This window comes from Carassius gibelio, chromosome A4 (assembly GCF_023724105.1).
Source record: "Carassius gibelio isolate Cgi1373 ecotype wild population from Czech Republic chromosome A4, carGib1.2-hapl.c, whole genome shotgun sequence".
In the NCBI taxonomy this organism is placed as follows: Eukaryota; Metazoa; Chordata; class Actinopteri; order Cypriniformes; family Cyprinidae; genus Carassius; species Carassius gibelio.
In genome coordinates, this window is record NC_068374.1 from 23,718,374 (window position 1) to 23,739,948 (window position 21,575).

The 21,575-nt window shown below is 39.0% G+C and overlaps 1 protein-coding gene across 1 annotated transcript in view; it reads right to left on the reverse strand.

Annotated features, from left to right (window-relative positions):
* Positions 1–645: 645 nt before the first annotated feature.
* Positions 646–21,575, reverse strand: part of LOC127973643 (sialic acid-binding Ig-like lectin 13) — a 52,897-nt gene continuing 31,967 nt past the window's right edge. The window contains exons 5-9 of the mRNA XM_052577386.1: positions 2,175–2,454; positions 1,807–2,094; positions 1,472–1,562; positions 847–865; positions 646–764 (exon numbers count right to left, since the gene is read on the reverse strand). Coding sequence (XP_052433346.1) covers positions 666–764; positions 847–865; positions 1,472–1,562; positions 1,807–2,094; positions 2,175–2,454 — 777 coding nt within the window. The 3' untranslated portion in view covers positions 646–665. The remainder of the gene's footprint in view (positions 765–846; positions 866–1,471; positions 1,563–1,806; positions 2,095–2,174; positions 2,455–21,575) is intronic.

The window sequence follows — 21,575 nt, forward strand, 5'->3', positions numbered from 1 at the left end:
ATTTACCATCAATTATTAAAATAACATTTAAATTCTTCATTTAATAGAGTGCACATTTTGTAGCTAGCTACATGTAAACTGGTGAAATCACTTTTATCTGCACCATACTGTATGTTATAAAAGCCTGTGAACTCATGATTTACTTATTTTATACAACATTTGCCATTTTACAGATTACATTTGGCTTTTTATATATGTTTAGAATATACTGGTTCATATGACAATAACCTAAAGAGCTGTGACATTTCTCTTTATATCAACAGCTACATTTATTTATGATTATCATCTTTTGTCAACAGCAGAAAGTTAAAAATAAACTGTATGAGTTATTAAATTGAAAAAAGTTTAAAATTTACTAAACAATATTTTAGAAGGCAAAGAAAAAAACAAATTTGTTATCAGCTTAACAGTCCATAAAGCAGTTATATTGTATTAAACAATAACTACAATGCATACACATACAAAAAAAGAAAAAAAAAATCCACTAAATATATATTTCCAAAGAAATTACATTCATAAACTGCTGCTAGTATTTCTTGGTCTTCATACTCATACAGCATACTAAGGCATACAGTATCTTATGTGAAAATATATGTATAATAGAAATCTTGAAAGTACAGTTGACCTAAGCAGACAAAGGAGGAAATCAGATGTTTGTTTGTTTATTATTGTGTGTCACTTCTCTTAATGTTCAAAGTCTCATATTCAGAGGGTGGAGCAGAGAGCTGAAGAGATGCATACGTTCCTGCTGCCTCATTCAGGGCCTGAAAACAGAAACACTCTTCAAAACCCTTATCGTCATCATCATGCTGCATTAACATATCCACTGTGAAATAAAAGACTCACCTTTTGCATAGTGGACAATCTGGGGGAAAAATATACAAGTTAAAAATAATAATAGGTATGTTAATAAATTATATATATTTTGCAACAACCTTGTCAAAGTTGTTTAAGACTAACGCATGTTCTTGTTTTATTATAGGTATTAATTTTGCTTGAAGGCTCTAATAAACTACAGCACTTTTGCACTGATTTGCCATCTGAACGATTAGATGCTAGTCGCCGAAGTTCAGTAGCCGTCTGCAGATTTGGGTTCTCCCAGTCATAGCAGTTTGTAGATTTCACAGAAAATCAAGCAGTGTATGATGGACACAGAATCTGGTATTTTAGCTTAAGACTTTGTTTATTAGCCTTTAGAATTCCAAAAAAGTTTGCTCTCTGTTCACACTTATGATATTTCAAACAAGTGCTATATTATGAAATCCAGCTTTGTATAAATATTTATCTTGCTATAACTGTGTACATCACTTTTATTGGGAATATACAGTATGTCAATACACTATAAAATACACCAAGTCATTATAATATGCTAAACCTATTCTGTGATAATTATGTTCTTTTTAGTCACTTAGTTACAATTGTTATTTTACTTTAAATCATTCTTAATTCTTAATATATGTCATGCACCTACCGTACACATGTATATATGATGACAAACATCATTATGACCACCAAAGCCACAAAAACAGCCGCTCCAATCAGCACGGAGAGATGATTCAAACCTAAAGAAGAATAAATGAGCGTTTGGAAAACAACTGAAGATTCACTGATTCAGTAAAACAAGAGCAAGCAAGTCACATCATAATCTTTAAACAACAAAAAAACTATAATGGCAAGGAAAGACGAACAATCTGACAAGTAAGAGATTAGCTCAGTCACTCAGTTGATGAATGAAAAATTTACACGTTTTTACATTAACATGTTCAATTTGTCTTTTATAGGATGAATCACAGAACTGAAACTTACATGGAACAGATGAAGGCAGTTGAAAGAGTTGACTTGCAGTGCCATGAATGTTTCTGCTGACACACTGCAGAGTGGATGTGTGTGTGAGAGACTGATGAAGAGAGATGGAGCTCCTCAAGCCTGTGCTGCTCAATCGCTCTTCACTGATGAACGTGTTTGAAGAGTTAGTGACAGGACGTCCAGACAGATGCCACTCCAGTTCAGGAGAGGGATTCCCATCAGCCTCACAGAAACACACAGTTACATCAGTCCTGGTACAGCTGGAGGATGAAAAGATTTTAGGGGAATCTAAAAAAGAGAAAGTGAGAATGAAGTGATACATGGACATCTTATGGTGGAGAAAAGAACTGATGCCACAAACATCTTACACTGAAGATGTACTGTGATGCTGTCCTGTGCTGTTTTGTTCTGGTCCTGTAGCTGGTAGGTTATAGTGCAGGTGAAAGTGACTCTGTGCTGACGGTGAGTAGCAGTGAAGTTCAGATCAGAGATGAGCTCCTCTCGTCTGCTGCTCTCACTGAGGGGGATTCTGGGAGTGGAGCTCCATGTGAGAGTTGGTGGAGGAGAGGAGCAGAGAGTCTCAGCAGAGCAGCGCAGACTCACAGAGCTCCCCTCCAACACCTCCAACACCTCTTCCTGATCCTTCACCTTCTTCTGATCCACATACAGCTGCACTATGGGTTTGGGGGGAGAGTCTGAAACAAACACACATTTATTTTGTATATATGAATATGCTGATTACAAAGTAACATTCTGGAGGAATACTATCATCGCCACAATTTGAAATGTTCATTTCAGATAGTGATTGTGAAAGAGATTTTATTGTCCTGTACTAGATCACAATTTACAGTTTATAATATTTTCCAGTCATGAAGTCACTCACCAATCACATCAATTGAAACACTTGTTTCTGTATAGGTCCATTTCAGTGTATGTTCATCCTCAATCCTGAAGTAATATTGACCTCTGTGATTTGATCTGAGGTCATAAAAAACAGTGGTACAGTCCTTTTATTTTATTTTTCCAGTTATTTTCCCTTTCATGGAGGATTTCTGGCTTGATGTGCTTGAGTTAAACACTAGATTGTTTTTCAGATTGGCCCCATCTTTGAGCCACTGTCCTGTAGCTCTTTCAGTGAGATTTTTGTCATATTGTTCCTGAATCTCAAATCTGCACTTTATGATCACACAGGATCCATTGAGAGCGTTGATCTTCTCTGGCAGACTGATGCTGAAATCTCTACAGCAAACAGCTACAGTAACAACACACACACACACACACGATGAAAAGCATTTAAACACAAGCAGAAATAAACACTGAAGCATTCAGACACACATTTCTGATCGGCTATGAAAAAAATTATGTTTTTATTATTTTTTTTTTATCTTACATTTAATTGTATAAAAGCATCATTTATAGAGGTTGAACATTAGCAGAACAACAGAAACAGTGCAAGTGTCCTCAAACATACTATTTAATAATAACTGAAAAATTTAGCATACTGAATGAGATCCCAAACATTTTGTGTGTGAGTCACTATCTGAATTAAAAGTTTCAGTATAGTTTCATGTATGTAGGCTACATGTAGTTAAGCACTTAACGTTTGTACATTTTCTAGATAATTTAGTACTTATGTTTATCTAGTTAATTTATATTCTAAGTCACACTGAACATCTCACACTTTACTAGAAGAAGAAGAAGAAGAAGAAGAAGAAGAAAAAGAAGAAGAAGAAGAAGAAGAAGGGAATGGAAATCAGACCTTGTAAGAGAAAGCAGAAAAGAATGATTTTCTCCACAGTGTCCATCTCTTCATTAACAGATGCTCGTCCCAGAGGGGAAAACACACTTGTAAATCTGTACAAATTACAAAAAATAAACTAATGGAAATCATTAATTTAGCCCTATGAATAAATGCACATTGATCAAGATTTTTCAAAATACTGAACAAACAGTATTAGCAAGCACATTACAGCTCAACAAACTAAACAGTACTTCTGAAAAACCAACTAAAGAACAAGAAGAGATTAAGACTTACCAGAAACGAGACAAGGATGTATCCAGTGTAGTTGCAGTGTGATATGTTAGATATAAAACTTCTGAGTTCTGTGCTGATAATTTGAGACTGAGTGAACCTTGTGCTATTGGAACATACAAAAATATACTGACTGACAAAACAACTTCCTGTTTCAGCATCAACATTCTGTTCACGGACACCATACAGACACAGTTATGTTCAATTAATATCAAGCTTTTTTTTTTTTTTTTCATCATGGTAAATATTCACCTCTCCTTGTTCAGACTCCATAAAAGTGAAAGACCATTTAATTTAGTAAACTAATTATACTTCAAGTGATCTTTAATACATTCAGTCACTATCATACCTAATATTAAAAATAAATGTCAGTCCCACAACTGTCCTGCTCAGCTTTCATGCATTGAGAAAAGCTTTTCAAACCCTTTCTGTCAATATAATTTTTTCTTTGGACTAAAAGCATCTGATGTGACTAATGCCTAATGCACTGCATATGAATAAACACATGCAAATAAAAAATAAAAATAAAAAAACCTGCAAAAAAGAAACCATCATCAATTTGACAACACCCATTGCACACCACAACCACATGCAGAAACTCGCTGCAGATTCTCACAACACAAATAAAGAAATGCTCATTAAGCATTCCAATGTGGTCTGTGCATCTTTGCATCACATATCCGAAATGTTTTTTTTTTTTTTTTTGCAGGATGCTTATCTTTCTCAGCCACCATATCAAATGTTCAAAATAAATGACATTTCTTTCTAACTAGCAGTAAATTATATTTTACCCTTGATCTGTTTCTTTTTTTTTTTTTTTTGCACAATCATACAAAACACACAGTAACAGTAAAAAAAAAAAGAAGAATGCTAGGGGATATGTAAACAAAATTATAGGAATACATTAAAAAGTGTACATGCAAAATTCGTATAGCTTTTTGTTTGTTCGAGGGTAATATAGATTCAATATAGTATTTCACCTCATTTTTAAATGCTATAAAACATGTTTGTTTGTTTTTTACCTGAAAATGTACATTTATGGATATGAAATGTAGTCATTAAAATAAAAAATAAAAATAATAAAATAAATTCAGATCTGTTTGTTTATCTTTGAAGTTTACAGTTGTACCTAAAAAAAACATCTTTCCACTATAAAATGAAATCTACATCAACATATCCAACAATAAAATCAAGTATTTAAGTATTTAGACACCATATAAGAAAACTCCTCTGTTTGTCAGGACCGGGGCTCAAACTTGGGTCTCTGATGCCAGAGTCTTAATTTCTACCACTGAGCCACAGGAGGTAATTGAACCCAATGGGCTAGTTGCATATCTCCGCCATCTTGGATTTCCGGTCTTGCGAGTGTGTGCGTAGATATTTCCGGTTGTGCTTAAAGTCAGTGCAGAGAACCGGAGAAGTCCAAATATTACCTTCTATATGTTAACAGGATTTATAATATCACTTCATATGCAAATAAGATATACACTGCTATTATCACTATACTACAAATGTTAACTGAGCCAGTGGATTTGAAACTTGTGTATGTTTGGGTCTGGTGAATGAATTAAATACACTAATGTTGACTACTGTTCACGAGATGAAAGTTGAACTCATGGTGTGTATACACAGCTATATAATGTATTTTATCTTACCAAATATGTAAATGTACAAATTACTTATTTCTCGAAAATGTTTGCATTATTATTATTATTATTATTATTATTATTATTATTATTATTATTTTAATATATTAAATATTTACCTCGTGAGACATGGGCTGCAATTTATCTTCAGAAGTATCCATTTCTCAATTGTACACATACATCAGTCTGTTTCATCGTTATTTTCACAACATATTTTATTATTTTACACAGTAAAAAATACGTGACTAATTTTTAATATCTGTTTAATCTGATAATTAATGCAAAACAATAACAATATACATGGCTGCTCATAGACAGATAATAATTTATGCTGCAGATCTTTCACAAAACAAATAAACAGATAAAAACACACATGAATGCAAACAGCGATCTTTTATTTAAGGCAAACCTACCATAATTATATTACGTTTAATTGTACAGTTAGTTATAAATTATGTTATCAAATAAAGTTAATAAAACATGCTTTATCAGAAATCTCTGTGCGTCGTTTGACAGTCAGAAACATTTATCTTACATAACAGAACAAAACCAGCTCTTCGAAAATGAAAAGTATTGCATATTTGAGTGGTTTGTGTTTGAAAGGAGAAATCCCTGTGGACCTGACCTAACCCTGATCCGCATAATCAACAGAAGAATAAAGCAATCTCCGCGTTGTATCTTGATGAATTTCCACACAGAGGTACGCAAAATATAGGGAGGATGTTTCCCCATGTTTTTGATATCCCACTATCGGCTGTTAAATTTGAAAATCATTAATTATATACATCTAGCCAAGTTTCGTATGTAAGTTTCCCTTACAGTCAATGCGAGCGTCGCAAGACCAGAAATAAGTACGCACACACTCGCGTCGCTGAAGCTCACCGGCGCCATCTTGTGCACCTAGCCCATAGTCAGACGCCTTGTAAACTTAACTCAGAAGAGTTTATTCAACAAAAACAGCAAAAGGGAACAAAATATCCTTTGTATAGAGTTAGGTTACAAAACAGGAAAATCCTCAGACCAGAACGGGTCAAAAATAGTAAAATAGTCTCCAAAACAAAAACTCAGAGAAAAAAACTGTAAAAACTATTCACAGGAAAACAATTCAAAAAATACTTTCAAAGAATAGATCTTGGAACTAGAGCAGACTTACGGCAGCAACTTGCTTAGGAACAATAATAACCAAGCAAAGATACAAAGGAAGTGATCAGCTTAAATAGACAGCCCAGAATGAGAAACATGTGAAAACAATTACACTGATTACAAAAGGCACAATGTTGACGTGAGTGCACATCACATTGGGGACCTCTAGTGGCCAAAATAACACATTGCAAAATAAAGGTTCTGACAGGACCCCTCCCTCTAGGAAGGCTCCTGACGTTCCCTCCAGGACAACTGGTCTTGCCGGGACCCACGTACTTGACAGACATCTAGTATTCTGTGGACTGTGTAAGCTGGCTGGCCCCCGATGATACGAGAAGGAGGAGGTCTTCCTGTCGCAAGAAAAGGAGAAGACAAAACAGGTTTTAACAGGGAGACATGAAAAGTTGGATTAATTTTCAAAGACTTAGGCAAGTACAATTGATAGGTAACTGGGTTCACTTTCCTGGCAATCCTGAAGGGGCCAATGAATCTCTGGGAAAGTTTGCGGGACTCCACCCGCAAGGGAATGTTCTTAGTGGAGAGCCAGACTCTTTGGCCAGGGCGCAGAGTGGGGGCAGGTCTGCGTCTGCGATTAGCCTGGTGCTGGTATTGCTGAGAGGCCCTAAGGAGCTTGAGTCTGGCTTTTTTCCATGTCTGGCGGCAGCTTTTAACAAATTGATGAGCAGAGGGAACTGCAACCTCCACCTCTTGTTCAGGGAATAGTGGAGGGGTGTAACCAAACTGGCACTCGAAAGGGGACATGCCTGTTGCAGAGGAGCGAAGGGTATTGTGTGCGTATTCTGCCCACATGATGAATGAAGACCAAGAGGAAGGACTGTTAGCTGCCATACATCTCAGTGTAGTCTCAAGATCTTGGTTAAGCCGCTCAGTTTGTCCATTGGACTCTGGGTGAAACCCAAAGACAGGCTCACTGTAGCCCCCAGAGATTGACAAAAAGCCCGCCAGAATCGGGAGGAAAACTGGGGTCCTCGATCAGAGACGATGTCTTGTGGAATTCCAAAGACTCTGAACACATGATTTATGACCAATTCAGCAGTTTGTTTTGCGGTGGGTAGTTTAGGCAGAGGAATAAATCTGGCGGCCTTGGAAAATCTATCTACTATGACCATGATAGTGGTGTTGCCTTGTGATACTGGAAGACCAGTGATAAAATCCATGGGAAGATGGGACCAAGGTCTATGAGGTATGGGGAGAGGGTGCAATAGCCCTTGAGGAGAGCGGTGAGAGATTTCATTTTGGTTCCATGTGGGACATGCGTTCACAAATGTGGTCACATCCTCCTTGATAGTTGGCCACCAAAATCGTCTTTGGAGGAACTCAAGAGTGCGTGAGGTACCAGGATGACAAGTGAGACGAGAGGAGTGTCCCCACTGGAGGATCTGAGAGCGGACAGCTTTAGGGACAAACAGACAGTGGGTAGGCCCCCCTCCTGGGTCTGGTTCTCTGGCTTGGGCTTGTTTTACTGTATCTTCCAGATTCCACCTGATAGGGGCTAATATCTTGGAACTTGGGATAATTGGTGCAACACAATCTTCCTGTGGAGTTTTAACATATGCTCGGGACGAAGCATCAGGCTTTAGGTTCTTAGAGCCAAGGAGGTAGGACAAGATGAACTGGAATCTATTGAAAAATAAGGACCAACGTGCCTGGCGGAGGTTGAGTCGCTTTGCCTGCTGAATATATTCCAGATTTTTGTGGTCTGTCAGTACTTGGAATGGGTGTTTGGCCCCCTCAAGCCAATGTCTCCACTCTTCAAGTGCTAACTTGACTGCCAGTAACTCTCGATCCCCTACATGATAGTTCCTTTCAGTTGGTGTAAGGCGGTGGGAAAGGAATGCACATGGATGCAGCTTGTTGTCCTCTCCTCTCTGGGATAATACAGCTCCAACCCCTACATCTGAAGCATCGACTTCCACGATGAATGGTCTATCTGGGTTTGGGAGAATGAGAATAGGTGCAGAGGTGAAATATTTCTTAAGTTTGTTGAAAGCCAACTCTGCTTCAGGTCCCCAAGAAAAGCTGGTTGTGTTTCCCTTGGTGAGAGCAGATAAAGGAGCCGCCACAGTACTGAAGTTCCGGATGAATTTGCGATAAAAATTGGCAAAGCCAAGGAAACGCTGTACCTCTTTTACCGATGAGGGGGAGGGCCAATCCACAACAGCTTGAACCTTTTGAGGATCCATTTGTATTTGGCCAGGCTTGATGATGAATCCCAGGAACTGAACCTTGGTCACATGAAACTCACATTTCTCAGGTTTAACATAAAGATGGTTATCAAGAAGGCGTCTCAGAACCTTATTGACGTGTTTTACATGCTCTTGGAGGGAACTCGAGAAGATGAGGATATCGTCTAAGTAGACAAAAACAAATTGGTTTAACATGTCTCTGAGAACATCATTGATGAGAGCTTGAAATACTGCGGGAGCATTAGTGAGGCCAAAGGGCATAACTAAATATTCATAGTGCCCAGTGGGCGTGTTGAAAGCAGTTTTCCACTCATCTCCTTGCCTAATGCGAACAAGATGGTAGGGCATTGCGCAAGTCAAGCTTAGTGAAGATGGAGGCTTCTTGCAGCATTTCAAATGCAGTTGTCATTAGTGGCAAGGGATAGCGGTTTCGAATGGTTATCTTATTAAGGCCCCTGTAATCAATACATGGTTGAAGTCCGCCATCCTTTTTCCCAACAAAAAAGAATCCAGCTCCAGCAGGGGAAGTGGATGGTTGGATGATGCCTGCCAAGAGCTTCATTAATGTATCTGTCCATAGCAGTTCGTTCAGGGGGAGACAAAGAGAACATACGACCTCTGGGGGGACAGGTACCCGGGAGTAGCTCAATGGCGCAGTCATAAGGCCGATGAGGTGGTAAGGAAGTGGCCTTCCTTTTACTGAACACTGCTTTGAGGTGGTGGTATGGAGCAGGGACTTGAGACAGATCTATGGTTTCTTGGGACTCGAGAATAAGGTCAGGGGGGTTCTGGGCCAAGCATTTAGTCTGACAGGTGGGACCCCAACCTAGAACAGTGCCAGTCGACCAATCAACGTGTGGATTATGCTGGAGAAGCCATGGGTGACCGAGGATAACAGGGAACTCTAGAGACTGTATAAGGTGAAAGCACATTCTCTCCTGGTGCTGGTAAGTGGTGAGACCAAGGAGAGAGGTGAGGTGGGTTACTTTCCCGGGAGACAATGGTCTTCCATCCAAGGCTGTCACAGTTAGGGGTGCAGGAAGAGAATAAGTAGAGATCTGAAGACTCTTAGCAAGAGAAAAATACATGAAATTCCCGGCAGCGCCAGAATCAATCAATGCCTCTAATTGGTGTTTTTGTCCTCTCCAAGTGAGTGTGATTGGAAGGAACAGCCCCGAGTTGGAAGGTGAAGTGGTGCGTGTAACTCCCATCACAGTCCTTCCTTGCCTGTACGGGACTGGGCGTTTCCCGAAAGCTCGGGGCAGGTGGAGCGAAAATGACCATACAATCCACAATAAAGACAACAGCGCTCTCTCATACGACGGTCTCGTTCCGAGGGGGAAAGTCTAGCCCTACCCAATTGCATGGGTTCCGAAGAATCTTGGGGCACTGGTGGCATTTGAGCAAGAGCTGGACTGGCAGACCATGAGGAAACAGATGGGCGGTTCCGGCTTCTCTCTCTCAGGCGATTATCCAGTCGGATTGCTTGATCCATGAGAGTTTCCAGATCAACAGCAGGTTCTCTGGTAGCCAGATCATCCTTGATTGCCTCTGACAGACCATTCAGGAAACACACCATGAGGGCCTCATTGTTCCAACCACTCCCTGCTGCAACGGTCCGAAACTGAATGGCATACTCAGCTGCACTGCCATTACCTTGACGGAGGGTGAGAAGTCTCTTTGAGGCTTGTCGGCCACTGAAGGGGTGATCGAAGACTCACTTGAACTCCTTTTCGAATGCGGAATAACTTGTACAGAAGGGGGCTTGTGCCTTCCAGACCACGGTTGCCCAAGAAAGAGCTTTGCCAGAAAAGAGGGTGATGACGTATGCGATCTTGGCTCGATCTGAGGGGAAAGACGATGGTTGTAGTTCAAACGTGAGAGAGCATTGAGTCAGGAACCCATCACATGCACTAGGGTCACCTGAGAAATGTTGTGGTGGAGGTAGGCGGGGTTCACTTAGAGGAGAGAGCACTCGAGAATCTGGAAGGGGTACAGAGGCAGCAGGAGAAGCAGTAACTGAGGTAGAGGGCAGCCGGTCAAAGATCTGACGGACCGAAGTCATGAGATCAGACAGCAACTGGGAGTGTCTAGCCATCAAAGTCTCCTGCTGAGCTAGTGCTGACTCATGGCGTTGGACTGTGGACTCATACTGAGCAGCTGTGGCAAGGAGTTCGTGGGTTCATAATGTGGCTTGGTTATTCTGTCAGGACCAGGGCTCGAACTTGGGTCTCTGATGCCAGAGTCTTAATTTCTACCGCTGAGCCACAGGAGGTAGTTGAACCCAATAGTCAGACGCCTTGTAAACTTAACTCAGAAGAGTTTATTCAACAAAAACAGAAAAAGGGAACAAAATATCCTTTGTATAGAGTTAGGTTACAAAACAGGAAAATACTCAGACCAGAACGGGTCAAAAATAGTAAAATAGTCTCCAAAACAAAAACTCAGAGAAAAAACAGCAAAACTATTCACAGGAAAACAATTCAAAAAATACTTTCAAAGAATAGACCTTGGAACTAGAGCAGACTTACGGCAGCAACTTGCTTAGGAACAATAATAACCAAGCAAAGATACAAAGGAAGTGATCAGCTTAAACAGCCCAGAATGAGAAACATGTGAAAACAATTACACTGATTACAAAAGGCACAATGTTGACGTGAGTGCACATTGGGGACCTCTAGTGGCCAAAATAACACATTGCAAAACAAAGGTTCTGACACTGTTACATTAATTGCGACTGGGATTTGGTTTTCATTTCAGAGAAAAGGGTGGTATCAGCTAATTGCGTTATAATAAGTTCACTATCATTAATAGACACACCTTTAATTGTGCTGGTTTTAATATGATTTGCTATGAGTTGACTAATTATCAAAAATAAATATGGAGAAACAGGGCTACATAAAATTCTTATAAAGGGTTTTTATTGCATTAGTAAAGAAATTTCCAAAAACTAATTTTATAAGAGAATAAAAAAATAAACTAATCCTCTATGGACTCAAAAGCCTTACAAAAATCAAGAAAAATAATAAAACCATTATCTACATTAAATTCTGGATAATCCAAAATATACAATACTAATCTAATATTGTTTGTAATATGCCTATTTCTCATGAATCCAGATTGTGTTTCTTCTATAACTGAATCTAGCACAGATTTCAGTCTTTTAGCAAAGATCAGGGCAAATAGTCAAACAGCCAAATAATCATTGTTGAGTAAACTAATTGGACGCCAATTATCAAGAGAAAATAGTTTTTCCTTTTTTTTTTTGGTTTGGGAATTAATATGATTAACCTTTGAGTTAAGGTGGGAGGAAGACATCTGATTATAAACATGTTCATTAAACATTTTTAGCAAAAAAGGGGCTAAATCATCTGCAAATAGCTTTTAAAATTCTCCAGTCACACCTTCCATGCCTGGCGATTTATTATTTTTCAAATTATTAATTGCCTTTATCACTTCCTCAACAGAAATATGCTTATCACAAAATTCTCTTTCATTTTTGTCGATTTATGGAGCTCATAAAAGCATCAGATATACAGTAGATGGAGATTAATTAGAAGTATATATTTTCTTATAAAATTCACAGCAGTAATTAGAAATTAGTTTATGGTCCTTTGTAACAATCCCATTTGACATTTCATTTACTTTAGTTATTATTCAAATGGTATCTCTCTAAATTAAAGAAGTATTGTGAATTTTGCTCCCCTTCCTCAAGCCAACGTCTCCTTGATTGAACAAACGCACCTTCAGCTTTCCTTCTATAAAGTTCATTTAGTTTGATTTGCAGATCAGATAATAATGTTTTTTCTTCATTGAATAAACTGTCTGGACATTTATTTGTTAATTTAGTAATTTCAAAAATAATGGCAGTTTCTTTAGCTCTTTTATATTTTGCTAATCGGCTGCCAAATTTCCTTAAATATTTAGTGACCTCAAATTTCAGAAGTTCACAATTTGAACAACAACAACAACAACAAAAAATATCCTTGTTAGCTTTACCCCAGAATTGGCATGCACAGTATCAATCTAGATACCTCTCTTTTTACCTCATCATACATTAACAGTGAATTGTTGAGTTTCCAGTATGCCCCATTATTGAAAAAAATTGTATTAGATAATTTAATATTAATACTTATACCTTATGGTCTGTTAATGGGGTAGAAGCAATATCAACTACCACATTATCTATATTAAAGTTCTCGGACACTAACCAAAAGTCAATTCTGGACTGACTGGACCCTGTTTTATTTTTCCAGGTAATTTGGCTCTCCAAATATCTGTGAGATTGAATTTATCCATAAAAATTTCTAAGATTACTGTTATTTATGTTAGGTCAACCTGGTGGCCATTTATCAATTGTTCCATCCAATATGATATTAAAATCTCCTCCAACTAATACAGTGGCCATCTCAAAATTACCAACGGTAGATGATGAAACGTAACAACTCCCTTAAAAAATCCTGTAAAAGCTAAATATATTTAGTGAAAACTGTTAGCAGTGTTTTACAAATAACTGATACATATGCATAAAACACAATTTTCTTTCTTGGCAAGTAGCTATGGCTGGCGTTGTTCATTGGTCGGGCATTGACCAATAAAATGTCTTCATTCAAAGCCCAGCCCCTGGCTCTGCTCTCTCACATCTGCATATAGAAGTGCTTAAGTGAGTTTAGCAACAGGAATACCACAAAGCAGTAGTAAACTGGTAATTTCAATTCACATATATGAATGTTAATATTACAAGTTCTCACATTCAGATTTTCAACCTCTCAAGTTTAGCTACTGATATACCTTCATAAATTATGTTTCACCACAAGGCTGCAGTGTTTTTCTGTTAAAAAAAATCCAGCTGGGATTACTACCTTGGTTTTGTACAAACAGTCAGTGATTGATTGATACCATTTTCTCGTGCACATGTGCAATATATGTATGTTTATGCAACGGAATGCTTAAAAACATCAGAAGAGGATGTTCACAATTTCTCCCTTCAGCTGGTTTGTCCTGGTTAGTGCTTTCACTGTAGCATCTCTGTTGTACTGCGTGCAGATATATGATTGTGGTTTGCTCACTTCATAAAAAAAAAAAAACAATAGTAATTAAAAAAAAAAATCTCTCATGAAACCCACACATGAATACAGAAATACACAGTGAAACTTTGCTTATAGAGATCCCAGAGAAATTTAAATGGATCCCCATGTCATTACCAACACTGCACAGCTTAAGTAAATCCAAAAATAAAGGTGTGCAGGCCTTTATAATGAGCTGCCTGATCAGAGCCTTTGCAAACAGAGTTTCAAGTAATTATCTTTCATTATTTTTTTATTATGCTTTTCATTTTATATTTCATTGAGTTTATTATGAAATATATAATTATATATAATATATAATTTATTATGCGGATACCCTGCAGTCACAGAGGAACCAGAGCTACATCTTGACATTTCGTAAACGTGTGGGCTGAGAGTGCAAGGCTGAATGGAAGTACTCGATTTTGGTATGCTTCACCCCTAAAAGTGAACCTCAGAAACTTCCTGTGTTGTGGAAGGATGGAGACATGGAAGTATGCGGAGATCTATCGTGACAAACCAGTCCTTGGACCTGATTTGTGATACAACATGCTTGATAATGAGCATTTTGAATTTCAGCCTCAAAACTGAGTGATTTAACTGACGTAGATCTATGATCGGACGCAACCCCCCCACCCCTATCCTTCTTTGGAACATGTGAAATAGCGGCTTTTAAAACCCGCATTCTCTGTCTTGAGGAGGGAGCACCTCGATGGCCTCCTTCCTTAATAGGGTATTCACTTCTTGTTCCGTAACCAGAGTCTGCTCAGGTCCGACCAAATTTGGCATAACCCTATTTAATTTCTACAATAAGAGCCGAACTGAATACGATAGCCTTTCTACCATATGCAGGACCCATTGAGATACATTTGGCAGTTGTTTCAATGCTGCTAAATAATCTACTAAGGGAATCAATCCCTCGAGACTGACCTGACACTGACTGAGTGTAACTGAGGCAGCTAAATCGGTGCCTGAAGTAGAACACTATTCCCAGCAACCGATCAAACTGTTTTAGAGACCCCTGAAGGGGTAGCGAGTCTCTCAGCTCTGCTACGCTCACAGGTGGAAGAAACTGAGAGCAGAGCATCCCCTTGGAATTATAAGGTTCTATCTGACATTTTGTCATTTTGTTATTCTGTGACAATTTATTAACATAATGTGATAGATTTTTTTTTTTATGTTTTATACGTTATGGGAATTTTATTTAAAAAACAATGAGGTTCTATCTACACAGTCAAATGGAATGCAAAAACTCTGAAGCTCAATATCTCAAAACTACTCCGAATGCAGATAGAACCTTATAATTCCAAGGGAATGCATGATAGTGCCACAGCATATGTCTGATCAGGGCAATAACTGTTTTTAATTTAGATTTAAACTGAGAGAGTATGTCTGAACCCCGAACATTATCAGGAAGGCTATTCCAGAGTTTGGGAGCTGAATGTGAAAAATCTTTACCTCCTTTAGTGGACTTTGCTATCCTAGGAACTACCAAAAGTCCAGCATTTTGTGACCTTATGCAGTGTGATGGGTTGTATCCACTGATATATAATATAGAACTGGATTGCTCATGACATCATTAAAGTGAAGCTGCTACACCACCATATTGGTAATCTCTAGTGTGCGTAAACGTTCTATTCAAGATTCAAGATTTTTATTTGTCACATACACAATTATATAGTGAATATATAACCAGCAGTGAATTAGAATACAACACAGATAAAAATACATAAATATACTTATAAAAAAATTAATAAAATTAAACATTAAAAATATAATAATAAAATATAAAAAGATGTATACTGTAGAATTAAATATAGAATGGAAAATAATTAGCATGAAAGTAAACTGTGGTCGAAAAAACCTTTATTTATATAACGCTTTAAACGAAATACATTGCGTCAAAGCAACTGAACAACATTCATTAGGAAAACAGTGTGTCAATAATGCAAAATGACAGTTAAAGGCAGGTCATCATTGAATTCAATGATGTCATCTCTGTTCAGTTTAAATAGTGTCTGTGCATTTATTTGCAATCAAGTCAACGATAACGCTGTAGATGAAGTGACCCCAACTAAGCAAGCCAGAGGCGACAGCGGCAAGGAACCGAAACTTAATCGGTGACAGAATGGAGAAAAAAAACCTTGGGAGAAACCAGGCTCAGTTGGGGGGCCAGTTCTCCTCTGACCAGACGAAACCAGTAGTTCAATTCCAGGCTGCAGCAAAGTCAGACTGTGCAGATGAATCATCTGTTTCCTGTGGTTTTGTCCTGGTGGTCCTCTGAGACAAGGTCTTTACAGGGGATCTGTATCTGGGGCTCTAGTTGTCCTGGTCTCCGCTGTCTTTAAGGGATGTAGAGGTCCTTTCTAGGTGCTGATCCACCATCTGGTCTGGTTATGTACTGGATCCAGGTGACTGCAGTGACCCTCTGATCTGGATACAGACTGGATCTGGTGGCCACGGTGACCTCGGAATAAGAGAGAAACACACTAATATTAGTGTAGATGCCATTCTTCTAATGATGTAGCAAGTACATCGGGTGGTATGGGAAGTGTTCCTGGTTCCGGTTTAACTAATTAATGCAGCCTAAAAAAAATCCTTTAACGGATTTGGATATTAAAAGTATATTAGTATGTTATGTGTAAGCCAGGTTAAAGAGATGGGTATTAATCTAGATATAAACCTCAAGAGTGTGTCTGTCTCCCGAACAATGTTAGGTAGGTTTTTCCAGAGTTTAGGTGCCAAATAGGAAAAGGATCTGCCGCCCTCAGTTGATTTTGATATTCTAGGTATTATCAAATTGCCTGATTTTTGAGAACGTAGCGGACGTAGTGGATTATAATGTAAAAGGAGCTCATTCAAATACTGTGTTCTAAACCATTCAGGGCTTTATAAGTAATAAGCATTATTTTAAAATCTATACGATGTTTGATAGGGAGCCAGTGCAGTGTTGACAGGACCGGGCTAATATGGACATACTTCCTGGTTCTAGTAAGAACTCTTGAAGCTGCATTTTGGACTAGCTGTATGTTTGTTTACTAAGCGTACATTATATTGTTTTTTTGTGAGTGAGTAAACAAGATGATTTTCACAAAATTTAGAAAGAAAATTTCTAGGTTACAAGCTCCAGTTCTCAAAAGTCCCGGGAACCAATGTTCTGTATGTGTTTAATTGCCTTATTCAAGTGATTTAACATTTTTAGTTTTACATTAACCACGCATAACATAAAAAAAAAAAACACTATCATGTACATGCATGCTGCTCACATATGATTATAGCCCGGATTGTGCTGATTACAGTGGGATTAGACTTTAGCCATTTAGATGTTTATAAGAAACTGAAAAAAGCACAAATGTCAGGGCATTAAAAAACTAAAAATATACCCTTAGACTCCAGCGGGTTAAACTCAGCATAGCAATGATCCAGTGTATTCGGTCTTCTGGCTGGACAGGATACATGTTGATAAAAATTAAGCATAACTTGCCTGAGGTTGGCTTTGTTAACCCTTTCTAGTCAATTAACACTTATATGCGTTATGAGTTATTTTCTCCTGATAACCCTGAAAAGAACTTAAATTATACTTTCAGTTTTGATCGTACAGATAAGAGTAATACATCAATCGAATTTGGTTGGTAAGTGACGTAGGCAGAGAGGGCCATGGGAATCCCTGCACAGGCAGAGGCTGTCAGGGGTAATTGGATGATTCTGTGCAGGGGCTTTTGTCCCAGTACCCTCTTTTCTGACTATGCCTCAGAGGAGCCTTGTCTGAGATGAATCCAAGGGCCAGCCAGACACTGTAAAGAGCAGAAAATAACATTAAAGTCCCCAGTGATGATAATAGCAGCATCAGAATGTTTGTTAATGTTGCCGCTGAGCGCATCATGAAGCTCAGACAAAGCCAAGCCGGTGTCTGCTTGTGGTGGGATGTAAACAACAGTAACAATGATCGATGAGAACTCCCGGGGGAGATAGAATGGGCGGCAAATAATGGATAAATGTTCCAGATGAGGCGTGCAGGAGGGCAACAGAGTGGAGATATTCCTTGGGTCAAACCATTTCTTGTTAATCATGAAACACACTTATCCACCTTTGGATTTACGGACCTCAGCTGTTATGTCCATCCGTAAATATTACAGCAGCATTACAGCAGCATCTGGGACAGAGGGTGTGTGACATTTTTCGGACAAACAAAGAATGTTACAGTCCCTAATGTCCCGTTGGAAACTTTTCCTGGCTCTAAGATTGTCTATCTTATTCTCCAGAGAGTGGACATTGGCGAGCAGAATGCTCGGTAGAGGAGGACTGTGTGCTCTTTTTCTCAGTCTGTTGTGAATCCCACATGTTTTTCGCTTTGTTTCTTGATCTGTCGCCTCAGGTGGTTATTCAGGCAGCCATTGTTCATCTCGGCATTCCGGAAGATCTCAGATCAGTGCAGACATTATGGGTGTAAAAAGGAAAAAGCAAAAGTAGGTTAAAAAAAAGTCAATAATAACACAATCGAAGCGGAGCAGCCTGGACGGCGACCAGAATTGGTGGCGCCTTCTTGTCTTCAATGTCTTCTATTGAATTAATAGGAAATTGTATGATTTTAATGAGCAAACATCACATAACAAGTCAGCATTTAGAAATCTGAAGTATTTCTTTATATTATTACAATGCAAACACCTTAGGCATGTAAACTGTCTTTTTTATTTGGGGAATTTATATTTATGTTACTGACTATATACATGTAACGGAGCGAACCAGAGGGGAGACATGTGGATCCATATGCAAAGATTTTATTGATAAGACATGGTCAGAAAGAGGCATAGATCAGGTGATGGCAAACAGGCATGTAGAAGGAAAGGCTAGAGCAGTCCAAGAAACAAGCAAGGGTCAGTCCACGGCAAACGTAATCCAGCAGGGTGAGACAAGAGGGATAATCCAGGTACAAGTAAAGTCCAGGCAGGGGCAAGCAGTATCCAAACAGGGTCAAACAAGAGAGGTAATCCGAGGCAATCATGCAAAGAAGAGAACACAGGGAAACAGGCAAGGCAGGACTAAGACTAAACTTTAACCTCAAAAAAGCAGGCTCCGTAGGGTAGCTATCAGCTAACTAGTGATAAACGCATACAATACTCAGCAGCCTGAAGGTGTCTGAGTGAGTTTTTATATAGTGAGTGTAATTAGAATATTCAGCAGTGTGTGTGTGTGTGAGAATTCAGCTGTGTGTGCAATTAGTGCAATGGGTGATGGAAACTGTAGTCTGGAGGGAAGTGCAACAGTGGGTGTAGTGCCGGAGTCCATATAGTGAGCGGGTGACCTCTGGTGGTGAATGAATGGAAGTTCATATACCAGATTTGTGATTGTTTTACTTGACTCTTGGGTGTTAGTGGTGACTCGACCTAACTCTAGATGGTCAATGGTGACCTGACTAGACTCTGGAAAGTCGACGGGGACCTGACTAGACTCTGGAAAGTCGACGGGGACCTGACTAAACTCTGGAAAGTCAACGGGACCTGACTAGACTCTGGAAAGTTGACGGGGACCTGACTAGACTCTGGAAAGTCGACGGGGAACATCTTGTGCAGCAGTGCTGGGCTGGCGGCCATCATCTCAAGTCAGTGGGGACCTGACTTTTGCTTCACTCTTGGGTGTTAGAGGTGACTTGACCTGACTCTAGATGGTCAGCGGTGACTTAACCTAACTCTGGATGGTCAGCGGTGACTTGACCTAACTCTGGATTGTCAGCGGTGACCTGACCTAACTCTGGACGGTCAACGGTGACCTGACTAGCTTCTGGGAAATCAACAGGGACCTGATCAATGGTGAACTGACTAGGCTTTGGGAAATCAATAGGGACCTGATCAATGGTGAACTGACTAGGCTTTGGGAAATCAACAGGGAACTGACTTGACTCATGAAGTTTAACTGTTGTTTTACTTGACTCTTTGGTGTTAGTGGTTCTTGACCTAACTCTGGATGGTCAATTGTGACCTGACTAGACTCTGGGAAATCGACGGGGACCTGATTAGACTCTGGGGAAATCGACGGGGACCTGATTAGACTCTGGAAAATCAACGGGGATCTGACTAGACTCTGGAAAGTCGATGGGGACCTGACTAGACTCTGGAAAGTCGACGGGGAACATCTTGTGCAGCGGTGCTGGGCTGGCGGCCATCATGTGCAGCGGCGCTTAAATGCAGCTAAACAACCAGACAAATAAACACAGTCTGGCTTGTGATACAATTCGTATCTAACTTGTCATAGTAAGATTAATGCCTCATTTAATTCCTCAATATTAAATGGAGCCAAACGACCAGACAAGTAAACACGGTCTGGCTGTCGATACAATTCATATCTTACTTGTCATAGTCAGATAAATACAGAATTTAATTCCTCAGAATTAAATGCAGCTAACCAATCAGACAAGTAAACACCGTCTGGTGTGGTAAGATTCAAATCCAAAAAAGAAAAAAAAATGTAATACACGCGTTGCTTCGGCAGCGCACGAGCTGCTTAGTCACACAAACAATATTAATCTCCTTAGAGATAAATAGCTGCAACTGCGAGTTCACAGTCAGAGGGGAAGGGAACCACAGCGTGGGCTTCCAAGCCTCAAGATCTAGATCTAGCCGTCTTCAACCCGTCCGCCAGATATGCGGAAAAGCACAAATCAGCCCCCTTAATTTTTCAGAGTGCTGACTGTGCAAACTGCCCTCTTCATTAATGCTGCTCGTTATAATATTCAGGAACAATATTCTGAATATTCTTGAGTAACTGATGCTTGTGCAACTGATGTCTGTTCAACTGATGTTTATGCAACTGTGAGCTCATCGATGCCCTCCATGTCAATCTCCTCAGAGAAACAAAGGCAGAGCATTGCACCTGCTCCTTGGGGGCGGGTGTCTCCCTGTTGCCATAACCAGGGTTTGAAAACTGGTGTCAGGTGGGGTGTTCATAATTGTACCAGAATTATACATAAAAACTCATCAGTGCGTAATCAATGCATCAATGCCCACCGACTTTTTTTTCAGCAGGCTTGGTTCTCTTTGTCCCATTAATTTTCCTTAGTTAGTTTCAGTAGTTACTTATTTCCTCCCATTGGTATGCTTCTCTGGTGTATACTCTCAATGTTTATTGAAGTATAATTTTTTCTAATTCTGTCATGCATCTCTTGACACCTAATACATAAGCAGTCGCTAATAAGGCATCTACTTACACATATCTATAGTTTCACCTGTTTTGCTTTCTTTCTTCTATGGAACTTAAAAGAAAATAATGAAGAATGTTGGTAACCAGAAGAAAAAGAAGAATGTTGGTAATCAAGCTGGTTTGACCAAAGACTTTCGTTATATTACAAAAAATACTGAGATATTTATCAAATTATCTTCTTTTATGTTCCATAGTTTGTTAGGACGCAGTAGACTTAACGTTTATGTGTAATACATTTTGTTAAAGCAAATAAAATATTTATTTATAAAACTACTCTTTGTTATATCTAATTGACATTTAACTCAAAATTGGCTTTAAATTATCTTTAGGGGGTATTTTCACATTGTGTAATTAATTAGATAGAAAATGTTAATCGACTGACAGTTGCAGAGACACCAGTTCTAAAATGCAAATGAAAATTGGTGACATCGCTGCCATCAGTCACTACTTCAACCATGGACATACTTCCAGAAAAGACATC